A 17,607-nucleotide genomic window follows, 5' to 3' on the forward strand; every position below is an offset into this window, starting at 1 on the left:
AATAAGATTGCCGCTCTTTGGATTCCTGCTTGAATATGACTACTGCAGGAAATATAGGTAGTAATAGCTTTATATGCTGAAGCATTGTCATGCTGCATTCAGGCAGTTAAAATGGATTTTCCGCTGTATAAATAGAAAGGTTTTCTTCAACAAATTTGTTGTATTTTGACTCCACCAATCGGCACCAGATGTTGTACCTTTTGTCAGTCCTTACATTAGTGCTTATCAGTGAGGAGGCGTTATCTACGGACTACTGCAACAAGGATCTGTGTCTGCCGGAGATAACGCACATCGCTTGCCGCAATTACGGGGTAAGTTGGGGTTCCCATTAGGGTGCAAAGTAACTGTCTGAGTCTCGCAGGACTTTGATGAGAGCTGTGGCAGTAGAGCGCTCATCATGAAGTTTCCCATGCACCTGCGTGCCCACCTGTTGGCCGTCCTGAACGATTTCCGGAATACAGTGGCCAAGGGCCAGTATCCGCACTTGCGTCCGGCTGCCCGGATGGCAACACTCCGGTGGCACGAGGAGCTGGCCGGATTGGCCAAGTTTGCATTGAGACGTTGTGACTATATCGACGAGTACTGCAGCAATACGGATGCGTTCAGATATGTGTCGTATATATATGGCAGTACCAAGTGGTTGCACATGGAGAAGGACCCCGTATCCGTTCTGGACTTTGTGCTGCAGTTCTGGATGGACGATGTTAGGGGCTGCACGATGGCACACATCAATGCCGAGAAACCGGCCAAAGATGGGTGAGAGTTAGTTAGTCCACAGTCCCAAGTGGAAGCTGATATAGCTGATCCTTGATTGCAGGCAGTGTCGCGGCTACTTCACCCAGCTGGCCCAAGATTTGACCGCCCACGTCGGCTGTGCGATGATGCTGCGAAGAAGCCACACAAGGGGACTCTATCAGTACGGAGTGCTTTGTCACTTCTCACGCGGAAAGATCGCCAATGAGCTGGTTTACCGGGCCAGTGCTCATCCGGGAAGTCGCTGCTATGCGGGAACCCACTCCATCTATGAGGGGCTCTGCTCCCCCGAGGAGCATGTTAATCCAAATGCCCTGCAATTGGGCGAGCTCAATTGATTCGGCCACGCTGCATTTAATAAATTTAGCTCTTAGGATAGCTGTACACTTTAGTTGAATTGCTTTTGCCACGCTGACTGGTCGAGATGCAGATGTGGTATCTGTGCCTGTTTCTGATAACGCTAACTGGGACCTTGTCCTCCGAAGTTGATCCCCATTGTAGACCCAATCTCTGCATGAATTCGGAAGTCCATGTGGGCTGCTTTCAACCCAAGGTAGAAGCTTCCATTACTCGAGATTGTAGCGAAATAACAACATTTTCTGCAGGCTATAGCCGAGCAATGCGGAAAAAACAATCTGTTCCTGAACGTCAATGGAGCCTTGAAGGAGGGCATCCTCAGCAGGATCAACCTGTTGCGCAACTACGTGGCCAGTGGTGTGGGCAACTATACGGTAGCCGCTCGCATGCCGACGATGGGCTGGGATTTCGAACTGCAGAGGCTGGCCGATCGCCAGGTTCGCCAATGCGATGAGACGGGAAAGTTCTGCGCCAATACGGAGAAGTATCACTATGTGGCCACCACCGAAATCCGCAGCAAAATGAAACGCAACAAAAGCCTGAAACAATTGGTTCTAGATAAACTGCTGCCGGAGTTGTTCCTGGATGTCCTGGGATGCGTGAGAGAGAGTAAGAAAATAGTGCCTCTAAGAGAAGGGTAAGTGACGTAAAGCGCCACCTATATTTCACGAATAGTATTAAGACTTATTTTATAGAAGTCTGCCTTTTAGAAAACATGTTAAAATCTTTGACAAAAGATTGAATAATTTTAATTACTTTTTTCAAATACATGTTAGTGGGCTTAGTCTAAATTTTTTTTTTTAAATAGCTCTATTTACAACTGAGACCATATTGATTTACTACACAAAGAAAGATTTAAGGTAGAGATAATAAGTTCTGGTGGTCTTATTTCAGAACCTGTGTGGGCCACTATTTGCCCCTGATTCAGGATCATGGTTCTCATATGGGATGCGGCCTTCGTGTGAAGGGCAGGACTGAGAAGGAGTCGAATATCATCCTGCTCTGCCACTTTTCGCGGGCCAGCGTGAACAACATGGTGCCGTACGAGGAGGGCCACGTTCCTGGCGAGAAGTGCGTCACTGGACCCAGCCAGATGTACCAGTTCCTCTGCAGCGAGGAAGAGACCGTGGATGCCAACAGCATGCTGGTGACAGCGAAGATGCCGCCCAGCGAAAAAATGGTAGAAGACATGTAAATGTACACTTATAAAAAGGTACTTTGGTACTTAATATTCACATACATACTATTATCAAAATAAAAATCTATAAAACCAATGAAGGATAAATGGGAGAAATAATTCCATAATATTTTATTATTTTAACGGATTTAGGGAAGAGAAAATATGTGAAATACTACAAAAAGTTGATTAGAATATTTTTCTGTGTACAAAAGTGTGGCTAATAGTGGGCGCAACTAATTGTATAACTGATTGGGGGTCAGTAAGTGGTCGTAATTGATAGCTCCGCTTGGCCGATAATCGATTTGGCGCCTGCGAACTCTATAAGAGGCAGCCTCGGGTGGCCGGAGCTGGCTAAACTGGCTGTCCCGTCGAGATGTTGGACACCACCAAGTGGCCGCCGCTGTTGCTGCTGCTGCTGCTGCTGCTCCTGGGCCAGCAGCTCCAGGCCTTCGACTACTGCGATCCGACCCTGTGTCCCGGGCCCGAGAGGCACATAGCCTGCAACAATTTCGGGGTAAGATGCATCGAATGGCCAGCGAGGCACCTCTCTAAAGGATTGATTCCCTTAGGCGCTGGCCGACATCTGCGGGCCGGATGCCCACATTGTGCGGATCACGACGGCTCGTCGCACCATGATCCTCAATGAGCTGAACGAGTACCGCGATCGGATTGCGAGGGGCGATCTGATGGGCTTCAGTCCGGCCACCCGCATGGCCACGTTGCAGTGGGATCAGGAGCTGGCCAGTTTTGCGGAGCTCAATGTGAAACGATGTGCGCTGGTCAACGACCATTGTCGGAACAGCGAGCAGTTCCGCAACGTGGCCCAGGTGGTGGCCGAGGGCGGTTGGCAGGGAGATCCCATGCCGCCGAGCTCTCCCAATGGCAGCCCCAATCCGAATCCGGACGCACCAATTCCGGTGGAGTACCACACGGAAGATGAGGTGATCAAGGCCACGCTGGAGCAGATGTTCGCCGAGTACAAGGAGTGCAGCATGCGGGATATTATCGCTTTCAGTCCGCCCAACAACAGGTAGGTGGAGGCTCCCGGATTTGGTATTGCTCACCTGACCAGAATCCTTCGCTTGCGCGTCAGCAAGTGCATTGCCTACTTCACACAGCTCGTGCGGGACAGCACCACCCACGTGGGCTGCGGCATTCTCCGGCAGACCAGGAACACCACCAACGAGGCCGGCCAGACGCTGTCCAGTGTCCACCAGTACATGACCTGCAACTTTGTCCGCACCAACGATGTGAATGCCCCGGTCTACCAGAGCGGCGATCGTCCGGCCACCGAATGCCGCAGCGGACGGAATCCGGTCTTCATCAACCTGTGCTCCGTCAACGAGATCTACGACTCCTCCAACCTGGCTGGCCTCTTCTGAACTGGCGAGCTCTGCCATTCCCAAGCCAATTACTAAAGTTAATAAAAATGAAAGGACTTACACGCTGCTTGAGTTATATGAGGTGTTCGGTTTTTATTCGCAATAGGAATATGGTAGCAATACAGATTGCTTTAATCTTGGTTCTGTTGAAAAATCGCAAGAGAACAAAAAACTAGTTATATAAATTTTGAGTTAACAAATTGAGTGTGTGGAATGCAAGTAATACTTCTATATACTTCGGGTCTATATCTATATACTTTCGGATCTTTGGATAATATGACTACATAATTCGGATTTTCTCGTGGTAATGTGGGTGAATCGAGAACTGTGCATTTGTTCCGCAAATTGGTGTTTAAGTAGCTCCACTTATTGTCGCATTAGAACTTCCCTTTCCACCTTGCGTCTTTTTGTTTGTATTATTCGTTTTACAACCGAGATTGAAAGTTCAGCCAGTAGAGTCGCACCTTAATTCCATCACCATTATTATAATGAACCCGATTCTCCCCACGCCACTCACCTGCGACGTGGCATTCAAATTGAAATGTGTTTTCCCCGCTCCGTTCTGTCATCTGCCCGCCGCCGAGTTGCCTCCAGGATGCTGCATACTGCATTCTGCATTTCGCATCCTGCAGAATCCCTGTTTTCGCACCTCGCCGACTGCCAGTCAAAGTCAGCGGACGCAAAAAGTTCGTTGACAACTTTAGCAAACAAATTTTTTATCGCGCACAAGCCACACCTTCTCTTCTTTTTTGCATTTGATTTCAGTTATTTTTTTAAATTCGGTTTTCATTGTCGGGGAAGTGAAAAAATGGCGAACGCCGCGTGAAATACGCAGCGACCGCAAATAGTGCTCACTGAAAAAATACAAGAAATAAAATGGGAGTATTCCCAACTAAATACGGAAAACTATTTTTTGTTTTCCCTAATGATTTATTCAATTGTAAAATGTGCTCGATTGTGTCCAGAGTTAATGGTAAATCGTATCGTGAGAGTCTTTGCATGTGCAGTACTCGTATTTAAGCTATTTAATAAAATATTTCTGTTTGGTCCTTGCTCGTTGATCCGTTCATCTGTTCAGCCGTACACTCGCTTGAGAACCGTAAAAAAGGTATAGGTTGTGTTCAGCAGATTTTGGAAAAGCTCCAAAGTAATGGGCCGTATGTTGCCCAGTAGTATCTGCAATTTATAGAGCGCCGAACCATAAAAACGTTTTCAACGAACTCAAAACCATGGTTATTGCGCAGGAAGGATTAATGTAAGCAGGACTTACCGAAGCTGGCCGCTGGGCCCTCATCATCATGAACAGGATGTTTTTGCGCAGTGGAACATCGAAGGTGAACCACTCCGTTTCGTAGGCTGCGGTGGCCACGGCCAGATTCTGTTCCCTCAGCTCATTTGCATACCAATAGAGGGCCAGTATTTGGGCCAGAATCATGTTAATGTACATGCAAACAATTATCAACTGGCTGGTGCCGCTGACCTATGACAAAAGGCACATGCATTAGGTTCCCTTTGTGCCCATCTATCTACTCACGATAATCAGCATAAAGAGCAGCGCACAGAGCAGCGCCGAAAAGGCCATCAGCTCGAAGAGGAACATCATGGTGGTCAGCTCGTTGATGTGATCCATGTACTCGATGATGCTCTGCTGGTATCGGATGCAGGCTATAATCTCCTCCCTCAGCTCACGCGGGTCGCGGTCTCCGTGCGGATGCTTCAGCGCCACCTGTCGGAGGCGATGCTGCAGTGCCTTGCACCTTACAATGCCGAACATAATCAGGCCCACAATCAGGCTGGTGTACGGAATGTACATGCAGCAGCCCATCGGGGTGATGAGCATCTGAAAGACGTACCACATCTCGTAGTACGGACTCTCGTACTCATTCAGACCAGGAATCCTACTGCCAAAGGGCAGCACTTGAAGAAAAAAAAGTAAGTAGCATAATTGGGAATTTAGATTATGTTGAACTCACCTCTTTCGCTCGAGGACAATGGGTACAGACCAAATCCCATGGACGTGAGCATGCCAAAGAACAGATTGCCCCTAGCCATCAACTTGCCCACCTTGTTCACGAATCGAATATATACGAATCGTTCAGATTCAGCAGATCGTAATACGCCTCGGTTAGCTTCTGGATCAAAGCCAGATATCTATCGTGATCGGCCAGCAGGAGATAGGCTCGCAGCACCGTATTGATCCACAGGACGAGCATGTATGAGTTCCGAATTATCCCGGTTAGTCCTTCGTTGGTACTCATCATGTAGACGATTTGGGTGAAGATGTGGAATGAGGCCAGGCCGATGCACACGTAACGCTTCACGTTCTTGTCATACAGCAGGGCCCAGAATCGCAGTATCTTGATGTTCATGTGGATTAGCTGAATGTCTTCAAACATGGCTTACTATATAACTTGAGTGGGCTTCTAATCGAATTTTGAGCCATCCTGGTAGTGCCTCAACCTTTTATAGCATTCTTATGGGAAAAACGCAACGGGTATTTCACTTTTAAGGAGTCTGTTGCGTTCTAAATTAGCATAGCTATCATAACAAAATATATAAATATCATATTTTCATTTCAAACCCTACTCTCTTTTTTTATTATTTTCTAAATCCATATCAAGACATAGTAATTTATTTACCTAGAATCGGATATATGATTTTTTAGGGTATTAAAAAACCTTTTCCTCCTGAAATCGCAATTTTTGAAGGACACGACTTGCATGGACTCCCAGTGCTGGTCTCATTTGTTCGCAATTTCTGCCTAAATTGCCAATGATTTTGCAAAATTTTCGCCATTGAATTGTAGCATTTATTTGCTGCATTTCAATGGCCACATATTGATTTCTTTTTTGAATTATGAGTAAAGGACGTGGAGTGGAGCACTGGACGCCATTTATCCAGATTATGGCACTTCAATTTATTTTTCATTAGGCAAATTTCGAAGCCAACTAATGCGTTCTGCTGATAACTCGACTGCACTTTGGCAGTACACTTAACACAGAAAGGCTAATTAGCATATCAGCTCAATAATGTTTACATATAGATAAGGTTTACTGATTTGAGATAGTAAAAAACCCTATAAGTGATAGACCACCGATAAGCAGAAGTAGCTTTATAAAAAAAGCTTTTTTAAGCTTTGTAGAATGTGCTGCTCATTCTACGTGAAATCAGTTGTGTTTCAGCTCTCGAGATCTGCGGGTCAATTAAGCCTCCACATATGACATCATGGATCAGTGGATGATAGCACTCGCTTTGTCTGTAGTACTGCTCGCTTTGCTCTACAAGTGGTCGGTGGCCAAATATGATGTGTTCCGCGAAAGGGGCGTGGCACATGAAAAGCCATGGCCTCTGATTGGCAACATTCCCATCAAAGGCATGATCGGTGGTATTCCCGTCCTCAAGCAAATGATTGAATTGCATGCGAAACACTCGGGATCCCCGGTATATGGCATCTATGCCCTTCGTGATGCCGTGTTCTTCGTCCGCGACCCGCAGCTCATCAAGCTCATCGGCATCAAGGAGTTCGACCACTTCGTGAACCACAATAGCATGCACCACAACATGCAGGAGTCGATACTCTCGAAGAGTCTGATTGCCTTGCGGGATGGTCGCTGGAGGGAGATGCGCAATATCCTGACACCCGCATTTACGGGGAGCAAAATGCGTATAATGTACGACCTCATCCAGTCGTGCAGCGAGGAGGGAGTCGTTCACATAGAGGAGCAGTTGGAGCTGTCGCAGGATGCGAGCATCGACCTGGAAATGAAGGATTACTTCACGCGATTCGCCAACGATGTGATTGCCACCGTGGCCTTCGGCATCAGCGTCAACTCGTTCAGGCGCAAAGATAACGAGTTCTTCCGCATCGGACAGGCCATGTCCAGGATTAGCGCCTGGTCGGTGGTGAAGGCCATGCTCTACGCCCTCTTCCCGCGACTGATGAAGGTAACTATTGTCCACATTATATTCATTTGTTTATTGGCCTAAGTTCACTTCTGCTTCCCACAGGCTCTCCACGTCCAGGTGCTGGACACCAAGAACATTGATTACTTCAGCAGCCTGGTCACCGCGGCGATGCGCTACCGGCATGAGCACAAAGTGGTCAGACCGGACATGATCCACCTGCTGATGGAGGCCAAGCAGCAGAGGCTGGCCGATCTGAAGGACAAGTCGAAGGATGCGCAATACTATGCCCAGTTCACCGCCGATGACCTGTTGGCCCAGTGCCTGCTGTTCTTCTTTGCCGGCTTTGAGATTATCTCGGCCTCCTTGTGCTTCCTCACCCATGAGCTCTGTCTGAATCCCACGGTGCAGGACAGGTTGTATGAGGAGGTCCTTGCGGTGCACCAGGAGCTGAATGGCCAACCGCTGACCTATGACAAACTGACCAAGATGCAGTACCTGGACATGGTGGTGCTGGAAGCACTGCGCAAGTGGCCACCATCCATTTCCACCGATCGCGAGTGCCGCGAGGACATTGATTTGTGCGATGAAAGTGGTCAGAAGTTGTTCTCCGCGCGAAAGGGCGATGTCGTGCAAATACCCATCTTTTCGCTCCATCACGATCCCGAGAACTACGAGGATCCGGAGCTCTTCAATCCGGAGCGTTTCGCAGAGGGTCAGGCGGCAGAGTCCCGTGTGTATCTGCCCTTTGGAGTGGGTCCTCGCAACTGCATCGGCAATCGCATGGCCCTCATGGAGATCAAGTCCATAGTATACCAGTTGCTCCTAAACTTCAAGCTATTGCCAGCGGACAGGACGCCCCGCGATTTGCTGAACGAGTTGAGGGGTCATGGCCTGAAGCCGAAGCATGGCTTCTGGCTGAAGTTTGAGGCACGTCAATAAGGACTTATGCATCGGAGACAACTAATCGACTGCGGGTTTTCAATTAAAACTCGTATGCAAGCGTTCATTAATCAACTGGCTGGATTTTTTAATTAATTTAAGGAGAGTGTCTTGAGTGAATCGGAAATTGTAAAGAAATCTGCTGCAGAAGTGCTGGTGACAGGCACTGGATGGGAAAACTCGCTCGCTGGTTGTCCGGTCCACTGACGGCGGAAAAACCAAAGACCAAAACTCCGGGAAAATCGGGAAAGCGGGAAATCGGGAGCAGCTGAGGGGCCAAAAGTTTTTGACATTCTCGTTATTTATGTGCTTCGAGGGTATTTAGGCAAAAGTTTTTCGGCCCGCCTAAGCAGTTAATACGATATTGATTTATTCGCAAGTCAACAGCTGTGAGATAATAAATATTATGCAGCTCAAATACATATTTGAAATCTTGCGACTTGTTGTCCAGCAGCAAACTTTCTGTTTTGATTCCCAGATTTGATTTATAAAGCGGCCAGCGATTAAGCTTTGATCCACCCAGACTTTTGGCCAACTTTTATGAGCTTAAAGTTGCTGGCTGGCACATCGCCTAGGGAGAAGTGGCTCCGCGACTTTCCCTCTCGAGGAAAACAACAGAAGTTTGACGGGCGCGGAAAAGTCAAAGTTTTTCCTTTGCGCTTTGCATTTTTGCCGCGCAGGATAATTATTTTCCTTGCCACTGACGTTCGACAATTTGTCCAGCATACAGAGAATAAATTAAATGAGACAACAGCATTTTTATAAGCTTGATGGCACAACCATATGAATTATTACATATTGTTACCGAATGTATTTCGCAGGGAAAACAAACACAAAGGGTGTCAGTTAAATGCAAATACACGTTAATTATCTGGCCATAACTGCTAAAGGGAAAATTTAATTTCACATGTGTTCGAGCTTAATAATTTACTAAAGCAACAATGTTCATGTTTCATTTTATGTTATGTACGCCATCTAATTCTACAAAAAGCACCGAAACACACTAGTGTATCTGCAAAACACAATGTACTACCATCCACATAAATAAATTGCCTGGCTTGTAAGGCTGGTTTCCAAATTTGCCGGGGTCCACCACTTTTTTGAGCCCATAAGACGACAAGACTTCGTGCTCTTGGATGTCCAGTAAGTTGTGTGGAATCTTGCAATTTGCTGGCTTACATGGAAAAGGAAACTTGGTAGGCAGAAGGGGCGGCTGACCGTAAGCCGCTCCATTTGCATAATTATTCATTGCGCAGCATTATGAGCATAAATAAAACGATGCTCCACTGCACACACACACCACTCACACACACACACACACACACTCACACACGAAGGAACATGTGGGGATAATGCCTTGTGGGACATTATAAGCCCTTGTAAGCGCCCCAGAGTATGCAACGCTTTTTCCTTCATATTTATTGTTGGGCATTTTTTAGGGCCCCGACTATTTATGGCCCACATTAGCCACTGATGCACTTGCAACCCGGCTGCAGTTGCCGCTTACTGCAACGGAATACCAATTGAAATAATAGTGCAAGGGTGGATCCAATCAGCCGCACAAAGATTAACAACGCACAAAGTCGAGTGCTTGCAGCATAAAATGTGGTTTAGCTACTGAAGGCAAGTTGCCAGAAATTTAATTCAAAGTTCAACAAAGCCGCAACTATTCTCATAAAACTGACATGCCGCAATCTCTGGGCTCTGGATTCGCGCCGGAGTCTCAGATTGTGTGCCGGTGACAGCCTTAACACCGAAATACTCAATTAAATAAAGTTCAGCCCGAAATTGCATTACATTTATGGACGTGAGTGCGTGGCGTCCTGGCGGCAATGTCAGCCGCGTGTTGCACAAACTTTTGCCACAAAAATGTGCGTATGTGAAATCGCAATCAGTGGCGTGCCAGCCAAATCCATTTCCAGAGCGATAATAATAAAGTTTGCAGCGAAATGCGAAATCTCTTTTAAGTTTGGCTTTAATGTTAGATATTATAAAATATAAATGCTTTTAAGAGGTAACTAGATTCTTATCCGAAACATCCAATAAATATTGCATATGCATATTTTATGTTAAACGCCATGTTATGAGACGATAACCGAAATGATGCTGATTAATACTTTGCCATGCATTTTCGGTCATCATTTTGGGTGACGTCGAATTCCATAGGAAATTTAATTAACATTGAAGCGGCCTAATTGAAATAATTGCATTTAAGGCTTTAAGCCACTTTGAACTCCATGCGGTGGATGCAGCATGTGGGCGGTCACTATTGACAACCTGCAGACAAAGCAATTAATTTAATTCACAAAATTCGGCCTTTGCCTATTCAATGTATTCTATATCTACGTGTATGTGTAAATGCATGTGTATATTTGATATATATTTACAGTAACAGTTTCGCAGATAATATGCAGCCAATTGTTGGCAGTTTGCGGTTTTGCACAGATGCCCGGCTCTCGATGGATTATTTCGCCATGCTGTGTGGCCTTTGCCACTACTTAGCAAAATTGCCCACCGAGAGTCCTGTTCGTGGCATGCCGCATTAAAATTGCACGCAAATAATTTATGTCCTTTTGGGTGGCTCTGAGTGGGAGTAGGAGTGTGGAAGAGGATGATGATTCCCGAGCCCAGTTGATTTAAATTGATGCATGACTTTATTAGGGGATTATAATCGGAGCGATACAAATTGATGGGTTATCACTGGCGACCATTCGTTTTGCAGCTAACGTTCCATGTGGCTCGTAGGAGTTCCACTTGAACCTGAATACAATCGGGTTCGGGATTAGTTTCAGCTCTCTGGGCCATTTTGTCGTTTTATTATTTCCCTTATTTTCCGAAAGACCGGCCATAAATACGCATACTTAAGCGAACACACATCCTGACACACCGACACACGGACATCCCGACATCCTGTGCTTCCGTATTCCGTCCTTTTATGACAGCCCAAAGTGCCTACTTATAAAATCAAAATCATAAAAAATAATGTTAATTTCAATATTGTCTCATTAAATGTGTATAAAACTCCAGCCGGTGAGCATGTGTGTGATGAAAGAATTTTCCTCTGATGGCCGGATGCAGGGTGCGGGGCATTTGTTCATTTAACCTGCCTCAACGTGATGGGCCACTGCACAGTGGGGCAGCATGTGGTTAAAAGGGCACCAAAATTACTTTCAATTAGATTTTTAATTTTTAATTATCTCTTTTTTGTTCTGAATTATATTTTTGATTTTTAATTATTTGAAGTCTCTTATATATGCATTTTTTGGTTATTATATGGTACTATTTGATACATTTAAGCACAATTTGTAAGATATTATATGTACTGTTATCTTCTATCTATAGCACTATATTTGTAGGTGATTACAGTAGATTAATTTTATTGTTCAATTCTTATTAGCCTCGTCCCACAGTGGCTGGATTTCCTTTCGCGGAGTGTGGGTGCGTGAAATTTAAATAAAACGTGCGATTGTCGAGCAGCTGTTGCCGTTTTTCTCCGTGCGGACGTCCTTTGTTGGCCCAGTGCAGGGGCGCAAGGACGAAGAGCGTAGGTCGAAGGACGCAGGATGAGGGACGACAGATCGACGAGACTGACAGTTGAGGGAAACGCACATCCACGCACGCAGGGTGCTACGCACACATGTAAGCATGTGTGTATAAGCGGCATCAGGATGGTGGCACACACACACACACACGGACGCACAGTGGTCGGGAAATGTGACAGGATGTCATTTTGCAACGCATCCGAAACATAAACACACGCTTTTCTTTTGTGCTCGCCCACTCATACATACATATGTGAAAATTATGCTGCTAAGAGGCGGCAAATTCTTGCATTAGTGCCGCTTTTCCGCCATACACTCCCCCCATTCGGGGGTAAGTTTTCGGAAAACAAGCGAAACTAGAAAATTTGCATAAGCGCCGCTCGTTGGCTGGTGCCATTATTATGGGTTTCACTGTGTGTTTGCGCTTAGTTATTTAAAACACACGTAATATTCATAATATGAGGCAAGTGCGTGTCGCATTCGGAAAACTGCAAATGGTGTTTAGTGCCTGGGAAACTTGTTGATTTCGTTCTCACGTTTTCATTGGCAGGTACTCTTTAAACATGTTAACTTTCTATTGAAATTTTAATTAATAATTCATTAACGCAAAGCCAATAATGCTTTAATAAAACCAATGCGAAATTATTTAAATGGAAAGGCATTATTTATAACCATTTAAGTACTTCCACAGAATTGGTTACAATTTCACAATCTAGTTAGCGCTTATTTAACTTATTTAATACATTATGGGTTTCCTTTAAGCCCTTAAGCCGAGCTAACCCAAATTCGCAAATGAAATTCGTAAATTTATAATTAATTTCCACTTTTATTGGATTCAGTCTCCCCGGGGGTTTGGCAACCGAAAAAAAATAACGCTAAATAATAAACAACGAAAGAGTGGATGCTATTACTTATTTTGGCTTTCTGGCTTTTTGGCTTTTTAACTTTTGACCACATATTCAAATATGCGCACAATTAATTTAAATTGTTTTGGTTTGCTGCTCTGTTTGATTGTGTTTGGCAGGTGCAATAATGCAAAATCAGCAAGTTAATTGAATTGGCAAGTGCAAAGGCAGCGCGTTTGCAAATTAGGCTCAAAACTGCATTTACTTTAAATGATAATTATATCATAACATTTTCAATACGCCCAATTATGAATGTATTTATTTACTAACTACTAAACCTTTTTTCTATTATCTTATCTTCTATTTGCATTGGCACAAAAATGTTTGCAAATGCAATACGCCTAATTTAATAAAGCACTTCTAATGACAACATTTATATTATATTTTATGTTTAATTACGAAGCGTGTTTGTGTCAATAAACCATATTGTTATTTCTGATGTCTGCTAGCTGCGATCAATCAACGATGAGGGCGATAAAAGGACACATCCTTCGCACTACGAGTATTCCCTTCATTTGCTGTCCTGGCGTATTTGGAATTTCAATTAACCTAATTTAATTGAAACTATGTCTGCAGTCAATTGTGTCTAATTGTACACAGCAGTCGTAGACACGTGCTTTCGAGGTAACTTAAACAGTTTATTACAAATAAGTATTACAGATTCAGTGATGACAAAGTGACAACTACGGTTGTCAGTTGCTAAAAGGTGAGGTGTAGAAATGCAGTTCATGCTTTCACCTTAAATTTTACCAAGTCGTGTTTGGGGGCAAATCCACTTATCTGGAGACCAGTAACCTCTGACGATAAAGTTCTGCAATTTGTCCGTCCCCCGAGGCTTGCCTGTACTGCCTGCCTGTCTGTCTGCCTGGCACCACTGTGTGGATGTTTAGTTGGCATAATTAAAACAGAAATCAAGCCCGACGACGTCTCTGCAAATACACCCACTGAGCTGAAATTGCACAAATAATGATGGAGTTGGCAAACTTTCGCCTTACCTGGGATTACCACACCCCCACCCCGATCCCCACTGTTTATGGCCCCATATGCACGAGCCTGGAAAAGTCAACAGGGGAGAGCTGTTATTTAAAGGCCTGGGGCTTATTTGCCCCACGTTGCCGGGGCTTGTGTCATTTGGCCTATTGATTTTTGCAGGTGGATAGCCTTAAATTTGCCAACTCAAGTTTGGGGCCAGGGCTTTGCAAAGAGTCTAGGAATCACTCGGGGCAACGTGGCACACGTCAAAGTTTGTCTTTTTGAGGGCAAACAAATTGAATAAGCGCGTTCAAGTTATGCCCAAGTTGGGCCAAGTTGGCCAATTTTATTATGACAGTAAGTGATTTTTCCCTGCCCTTGTTGTGTTTGTCGACTTCTTTTATGCGGCAGCCACGTAATTAACTGGCCCAGGCGTTGCACACTCTTCAGCTGCGTCCGGCCACCGAAAAAGAAAAAAAAAGGGCACAAGGATAAAGAAATAGGTCCTTGCCCCCTTTTTGGCCTGGCTCACCACCATATTTCATTAGCCTTATCGCGCTTGTAGTGGTCCGGCCAGAAGGACTAATTTATGGGGCATTTATGGCCACATTGCAGACCTATTAACAATGTGCAGTCAAATTTAATTTTAGCTACAACCAGCAGTCCCCAAAAAAAAAATGGAAAAACATTCGAATTTATGTGACAGCGTTTGAAATTTATTTGCTGCAACGATTACGTACAACTGGCGATGGCTATGGCAATGGCTATAGCTATGGATATGGCCATGGAGATTGGTGTCTGCAGCTCTCTCTATAAAGCTCCATTGACCCATTTTGGCCCAGTATCTGGGCAGGCCGAGAGCCAAGCTAACACAGATACTCACCACCACCACACCGACAGACAGGCAGACACCGGGAGGGGACTAACCCTTTAGCATGCAAAGTTTTTTGCCAGCCAACCAACAATGCGAATGGGTGAATGGGCGAATGGGCCAATGTTCCCAGGACGAGAACTAGGACCAATGCACAGGCGATTAGTGCGCCATTTGGCTGTCTTTAAGCCAGTGTGTTTATGCGACGACGAAAGTGCAGTCTTATCTGATGGAGAAGGCACTGAAAAGGAGCTGTAGTTCTAGATGAACGTCTTGCGAAATGCAGATACAGGACAACAGTGCGTATGAGTGATGCTGTAGGAGGATCATCCGTTTTAGCTGAGAAAATCCAACATTTTTATTTTATTTATATATGAGGAATACAGGTAAATATAGGACACATGAAAATATGTACAATCTGCAAAATAATCAAAGCCAATGGATTCGAAAGGCATTTAATTCGTTTATATGTTTGTAAATCCCCAATCATATATAGCATTTAATCCAAAGTTTATGATAAAACATTGTGCCTTAAATAAATTGAATGGTTTTCTAATGACTTTTGGTTCCTCTTAGCAATTTTCCATCGCATAAACGTCATTTTATGAGCTTCTCTACGGCACATATACACTCTTGGCCCAAAGAGAGACTGGCATGTGGCTGCTGTTATTTACTGTTATTTGTATAGCTGGGTTCCTGTTTATTTTTGGGCTTATTTGTTGCCATTGTTGGGCGTCATTGTTATGTCCGGGAGTACTGAACGCCGGCCACTGGCTGGCTGGTCGGTTGACCAGTTTGTGCCGTCGCAAAATGAAATATTCAAGTGCGCATTAGGCCCGCATGTCCCAGTTGAAAATGGAGAATTGCCGTTGCAGTTGCACTCTCTGTTGCAGATGCAGCTGCAGTTGCACGAGTCACTGGGGCAGTGGCAGTGGCAGTTGCAGCAGAAATACCCAGTTGCGAAGCATCGGGGGTCTTGGTAATTGCGAAATTACCACAAGTCTGCATGCGGCTGCGTTGCAATTGAAATGGCAATGATTTTTGCCCACTCGCCGCTCACTGGCCATATGTTGATTTCAATTGATTCTTGCTTTGTGGGCTGTCTGCTTTGCTGGTTTCAATTTTGGTTGCACCACCAACCCGTTCTGGGGCACAAAGGCATATTATAAATGCCACACTCATTTCAGGCGTCCTCCGGCTTCGATTGGCTTAAACAGCAGCCATTAAGAGTTTAAGCCATTGTTGTTTGCTCCCGCTTTCACTGGATCCCAGTTTGGGCCACACGGCTTTATCTTGCTGCCTCTGGCCGTGCAACATTTTCAAGTTTTCCCATTTCTTCTGGCAGTTGCAAGTTGAATGCCTTTCAAAGGAAAACGAATGCCCAGACATTCCAACAAACAAGGAATTAAGTCATTCCTGATTTCCATCGATCTGCGAGGGATGGTATACTTAATTTATAAATTTACTAACTGAAATTAAGAAAAATAATATAATAAGTATCTGTTTAGAATTTCATTAACATTTCGTGTGGCTGCTTTCTAATTTATAATTACACTTTATCAGTGAAATTGCACACAATTCACGAAAAGTCTTTAACACTATGAGCAAACTACTACAGTAACTACGTTTTCTATTCCCCCTTTTTTAAACCCCCTTTCACGAGGGTGAAGAGCACAGAACCAACTGTAGTATTTTAAATAATAAATAAATGGAGCTTTGTTCTCTTTCCTGTTCCATGTTGGACAGCTCTCGAAAGTTTTAGCACACAGTGCCAAAAACGAAAGCCAGGCGCAATTACTCGAAAGTAAAGTTCACTTTTTGCACTTTCGTGGGATTGTGTGGTCAGAAAATGTTCGCTTATAATCCGCACAGTTGAGTATACGAAGAACATAAAACATGACAAACTACGAATGCCTTTGGTCAATCAGAAAACAATATGCGGCGACATAACTACCTTGCCTACCGCTTTTCTAACGACGTAGAAGGGGTAAGAGTAAGAGAGGTACAAATTAAACATTCATTAGTACAAATAAACACAATTAAGTTGAAGAAGCTTACAAAGGCTTTTGGCCTGTTAAATGTTTTCCCAGGCAAATTGAAATAGTTGCTGAAAATGTACCAAGTGGCAACATGTAATGGATGTGGGCGGAATGGCTGCAAAAACTCAACTAGATGGGGTATCGCAATGTAAATTTTGGCTGCAAGTTTCTGCAAGGAGGAGGAGGCAACTAACTGACTGCGTGGCACGGAATGCAAAGGGAATATTTCAGTTGTGGCATTTGCTGATGTTTATTAATTGTCTTCAGAATTTAAGCAGGCAAATTACTTGCACCAAAACTCGCTCACTGCTCAGTGAACAGTAGTGAACAGTAGACTCCATGCCACAATCTCCAGGCAGCCAAAAAATATTGGTTTTCTTTGGCTGGGGTCGTAACCCCGCTCCTCGTTCCTCGTTCCGTTTGCGTTTCTGCTCCAGCAGCCACATTATGTGAGGTCGTTGGGTGCTGGTCTGCTTATCGAATCGAATATTTTGTTTAATTGAAGTATTCGACATTCGCCACAGTTGACTGCACAAATCTAACGACGTTGCCTCGACCTCAACAATGGCGAACTGCAGTGTGGATAGTGGGCTAGTGGGATAGTTTGACGGGATACTCTCCTTCTGTAATTGGAAATCACTGGCGGTATGGCATTAAATGTATAAATATTGATGGAATTTCCGTCTTCCATCTCCGGCGCTTATGTAATGAAGCCAGTGCATTCCTACTCGCTTGCCACTTCCCGCTAAGTAGTTTACTCT

At 44.7% G+C, this 17,607-nt stretch overlaps 5 protein-coding genes across 6 annotated transcripts; 4 read left to right on the forward strand and 1 right to left on the reverse strand.

The window, feature by feature from the left end:
- Nucleotides 1-153: 153 nt before the first annotated feature.
- On the forward strand, nt 154-1,144 carry LOC122613778 (antigen 5 like allergen Cul n 1). The gene is made up of 3 exons (XM_043788153.1): nt 154-311; nt 362-756; nt 818-1,144. The coding sequence occupies exons 1-3, from the start codon at nt 189-191 to the stop codon at nt 1,089-1,091; spliced, it is 792 nt and encodes a 263-aa protein (XP_043644088.1). The 5' UTR covers nt 154-188; the 3' UTR covers nt 1,092-1,144.
- Nucleotides 1,145-1,155: 11 nt separating this feature from the next.
- Nucleotides 1,156-2,384, forward strand: LOC122613777 (antigen 5 like allergen Cul n 1). The gene is made up of 3 exons (XM_043788152.1): nt 1,156-1,306; nt 1,359-1,747; nt 2,005-2,384. The coding sequence occupies exons 1-3, from the start codon at nt 1,178-1,180 to the stop codon at nt 2,303-2,305; spliced, it is 819 nt and encodes a 272-aa protein (XP_043644087.1). The 5' UTR covers nt 1,156-1,177; the 3' UTR covers nt 2,306-2,384.
- A 268-nt stretch (nt 2,385-2,652) lies between these two features.
- Nucleotides 2,653-3,732, forward strand: LOC122614042 (antigen 5 like allergen Cul n 1). Of its 2 annotated transcripts, none has more exons than XM_043788502.1 (3): nt 2,653-2,804; nt 2,860-3,320; nt 3,363-3,732. In XM_043788502.1, the coding sequence occupies exons 1-3, from the start codon at nt 2,664-2,666 to the stop codon at nt 3,670-3,672; spliced, it is 912 nt and encodes a 303-aa protein (XP_043644437.1). In that variant the 5' UTR covers nt 2,653-2,663; the 3' UTR covers nt 3,673-3,732. The 2 variants fall into 2 exon arrangements, with proteins under 2 accessions (XP_043644437.1, XP_043644438.1); XM_043788503.1 differs by having other exon boundaries at nt 3,384-3,732.
- A 1,014-nt stretch (nt 3,733-4,746) lies between these two features.
- On the reverse strand, nt 4,747-6,068 carry LOC122613006 (odorant receptor 49b). Its single transcript, XM_043786960.1, is given in 5 exon segments — nt 4,747-4,848; nt 4,943-5,152; nt 5,207-5,589; nt 5,646-5,747; nt 5,750-6,068. Coding segments are annotated over 5 exon segments (1,116 nt in total).
- A 789-nt stretch (nt 6,069-6,857) lies between these two features.
- Nucleotides 6,858-8,592, forward strand: LOC122612647 (probable cytochrome P450 9h1). The gene is made up of 2 exons (XM_043786395.1): nt 6,858-7,617; nt 7,681-8,592. The coding sequence occupies exons 1-2, from the start codon at nt 6,898-6,900 to the stop codon at nt 8,515-8,517; spliced, it is 1,557 nt and encodes a 518-aa protein (XP_043642330.1). The 5' UTR covers nt 6,858-6,897; the 3' UTR covers nt 8,518-8,592.
- Nucleotides 8,593-17,607: the final 9,015 nt, after the last annotated feature.

Source organism: Drosophila teissieri, chromosome 2R, assembly GCF_016746235.2.
Source record: "Drosophila teissieri strain GT53w chromosome 2R, Prin_Dtei_1.1, whole genome shotgun sequence".
Lineage (NCBI taxonomy): Eukaryota > Metazoa > Arthropoda > Insecta > Diptera > Drosophilidae > Drosophila > Drosophila teissieri.

Coding starts and splice junctions, on each gene's coding strand:
- LOC122613778 (XM_043788153.1), top strand. CDS start 189: ATGTTGTACCTTTTGTCAGTCCTTACATTAGTGCTTATCAGTGAGGAG. Junction 312..361: donor TCGCTTGCCGCAATTACGGG/GTAAGTTGGGGT, acceptor TGAGTCTCGCAG/GACTTTGATGAGAGCTGTGG. Junction 757..817: donor GAGAAACCGGCCAAAGATGG/GTGAGAGTTAGT, acceptor CCTTGATTGCAG/GCAGTGTCGCGGCTACTTCA.
- LOC122613777 (XM_043788152.1), top strand. CDS start 1,178: ATGCAGATGTGGTATCTGTGCCTGTTTCTGATAACGCTAACTGGGACC. Junction 1,307..1,358: donor TGGGCTGCTTTCAACCCAAG/GTAGAAGCTTCC, acceptor CATTTTCTGCAG/GCTATAGCCGAGCAATGCGG. Junction 1,748..2,004: donor ATAGTGCCTCTAAGAGAAGG/GTAAGTGACGTA, acceptor GTCTTATTTCAG/AACCTGTGTGGGCCACTATT.
- LOC122614042 (XM_043788502.1), top strand. CDS start 2,664: ATGTTGGACACCACCAAGTGGCCGCCGCTGTTGCTGCTGCTGCTGCTG. Junction 2,805..2,859: donor TAGCCTGCAACAATTTCGGG/GTAAGATGCATC, acceptor TGATTCCCTTAG/GCGCTGGCCGACATCTGCGG. Junction 3,321..3,362: donor TTCAGTCCGCCCAACAACAG/GTAGGTGGAGGC, acceptor TCACCTGACCAG/AATCCTTCGCTTGCGCGTCA.
- LOC122612647 (XM_043786395.1), top strand. CDS start 6,898: ATGGATCAGTGGATGATAGCACTCGCTTTGTCTGTAGTACTGCTCGCT. Junction 7,618..7,680: donor TCTTCCCGCGACTGATGAAG/GTAACTATTGTC, acceptor TGCTTCCCACAG/GCTCTCCACGTCCAGGTGCT.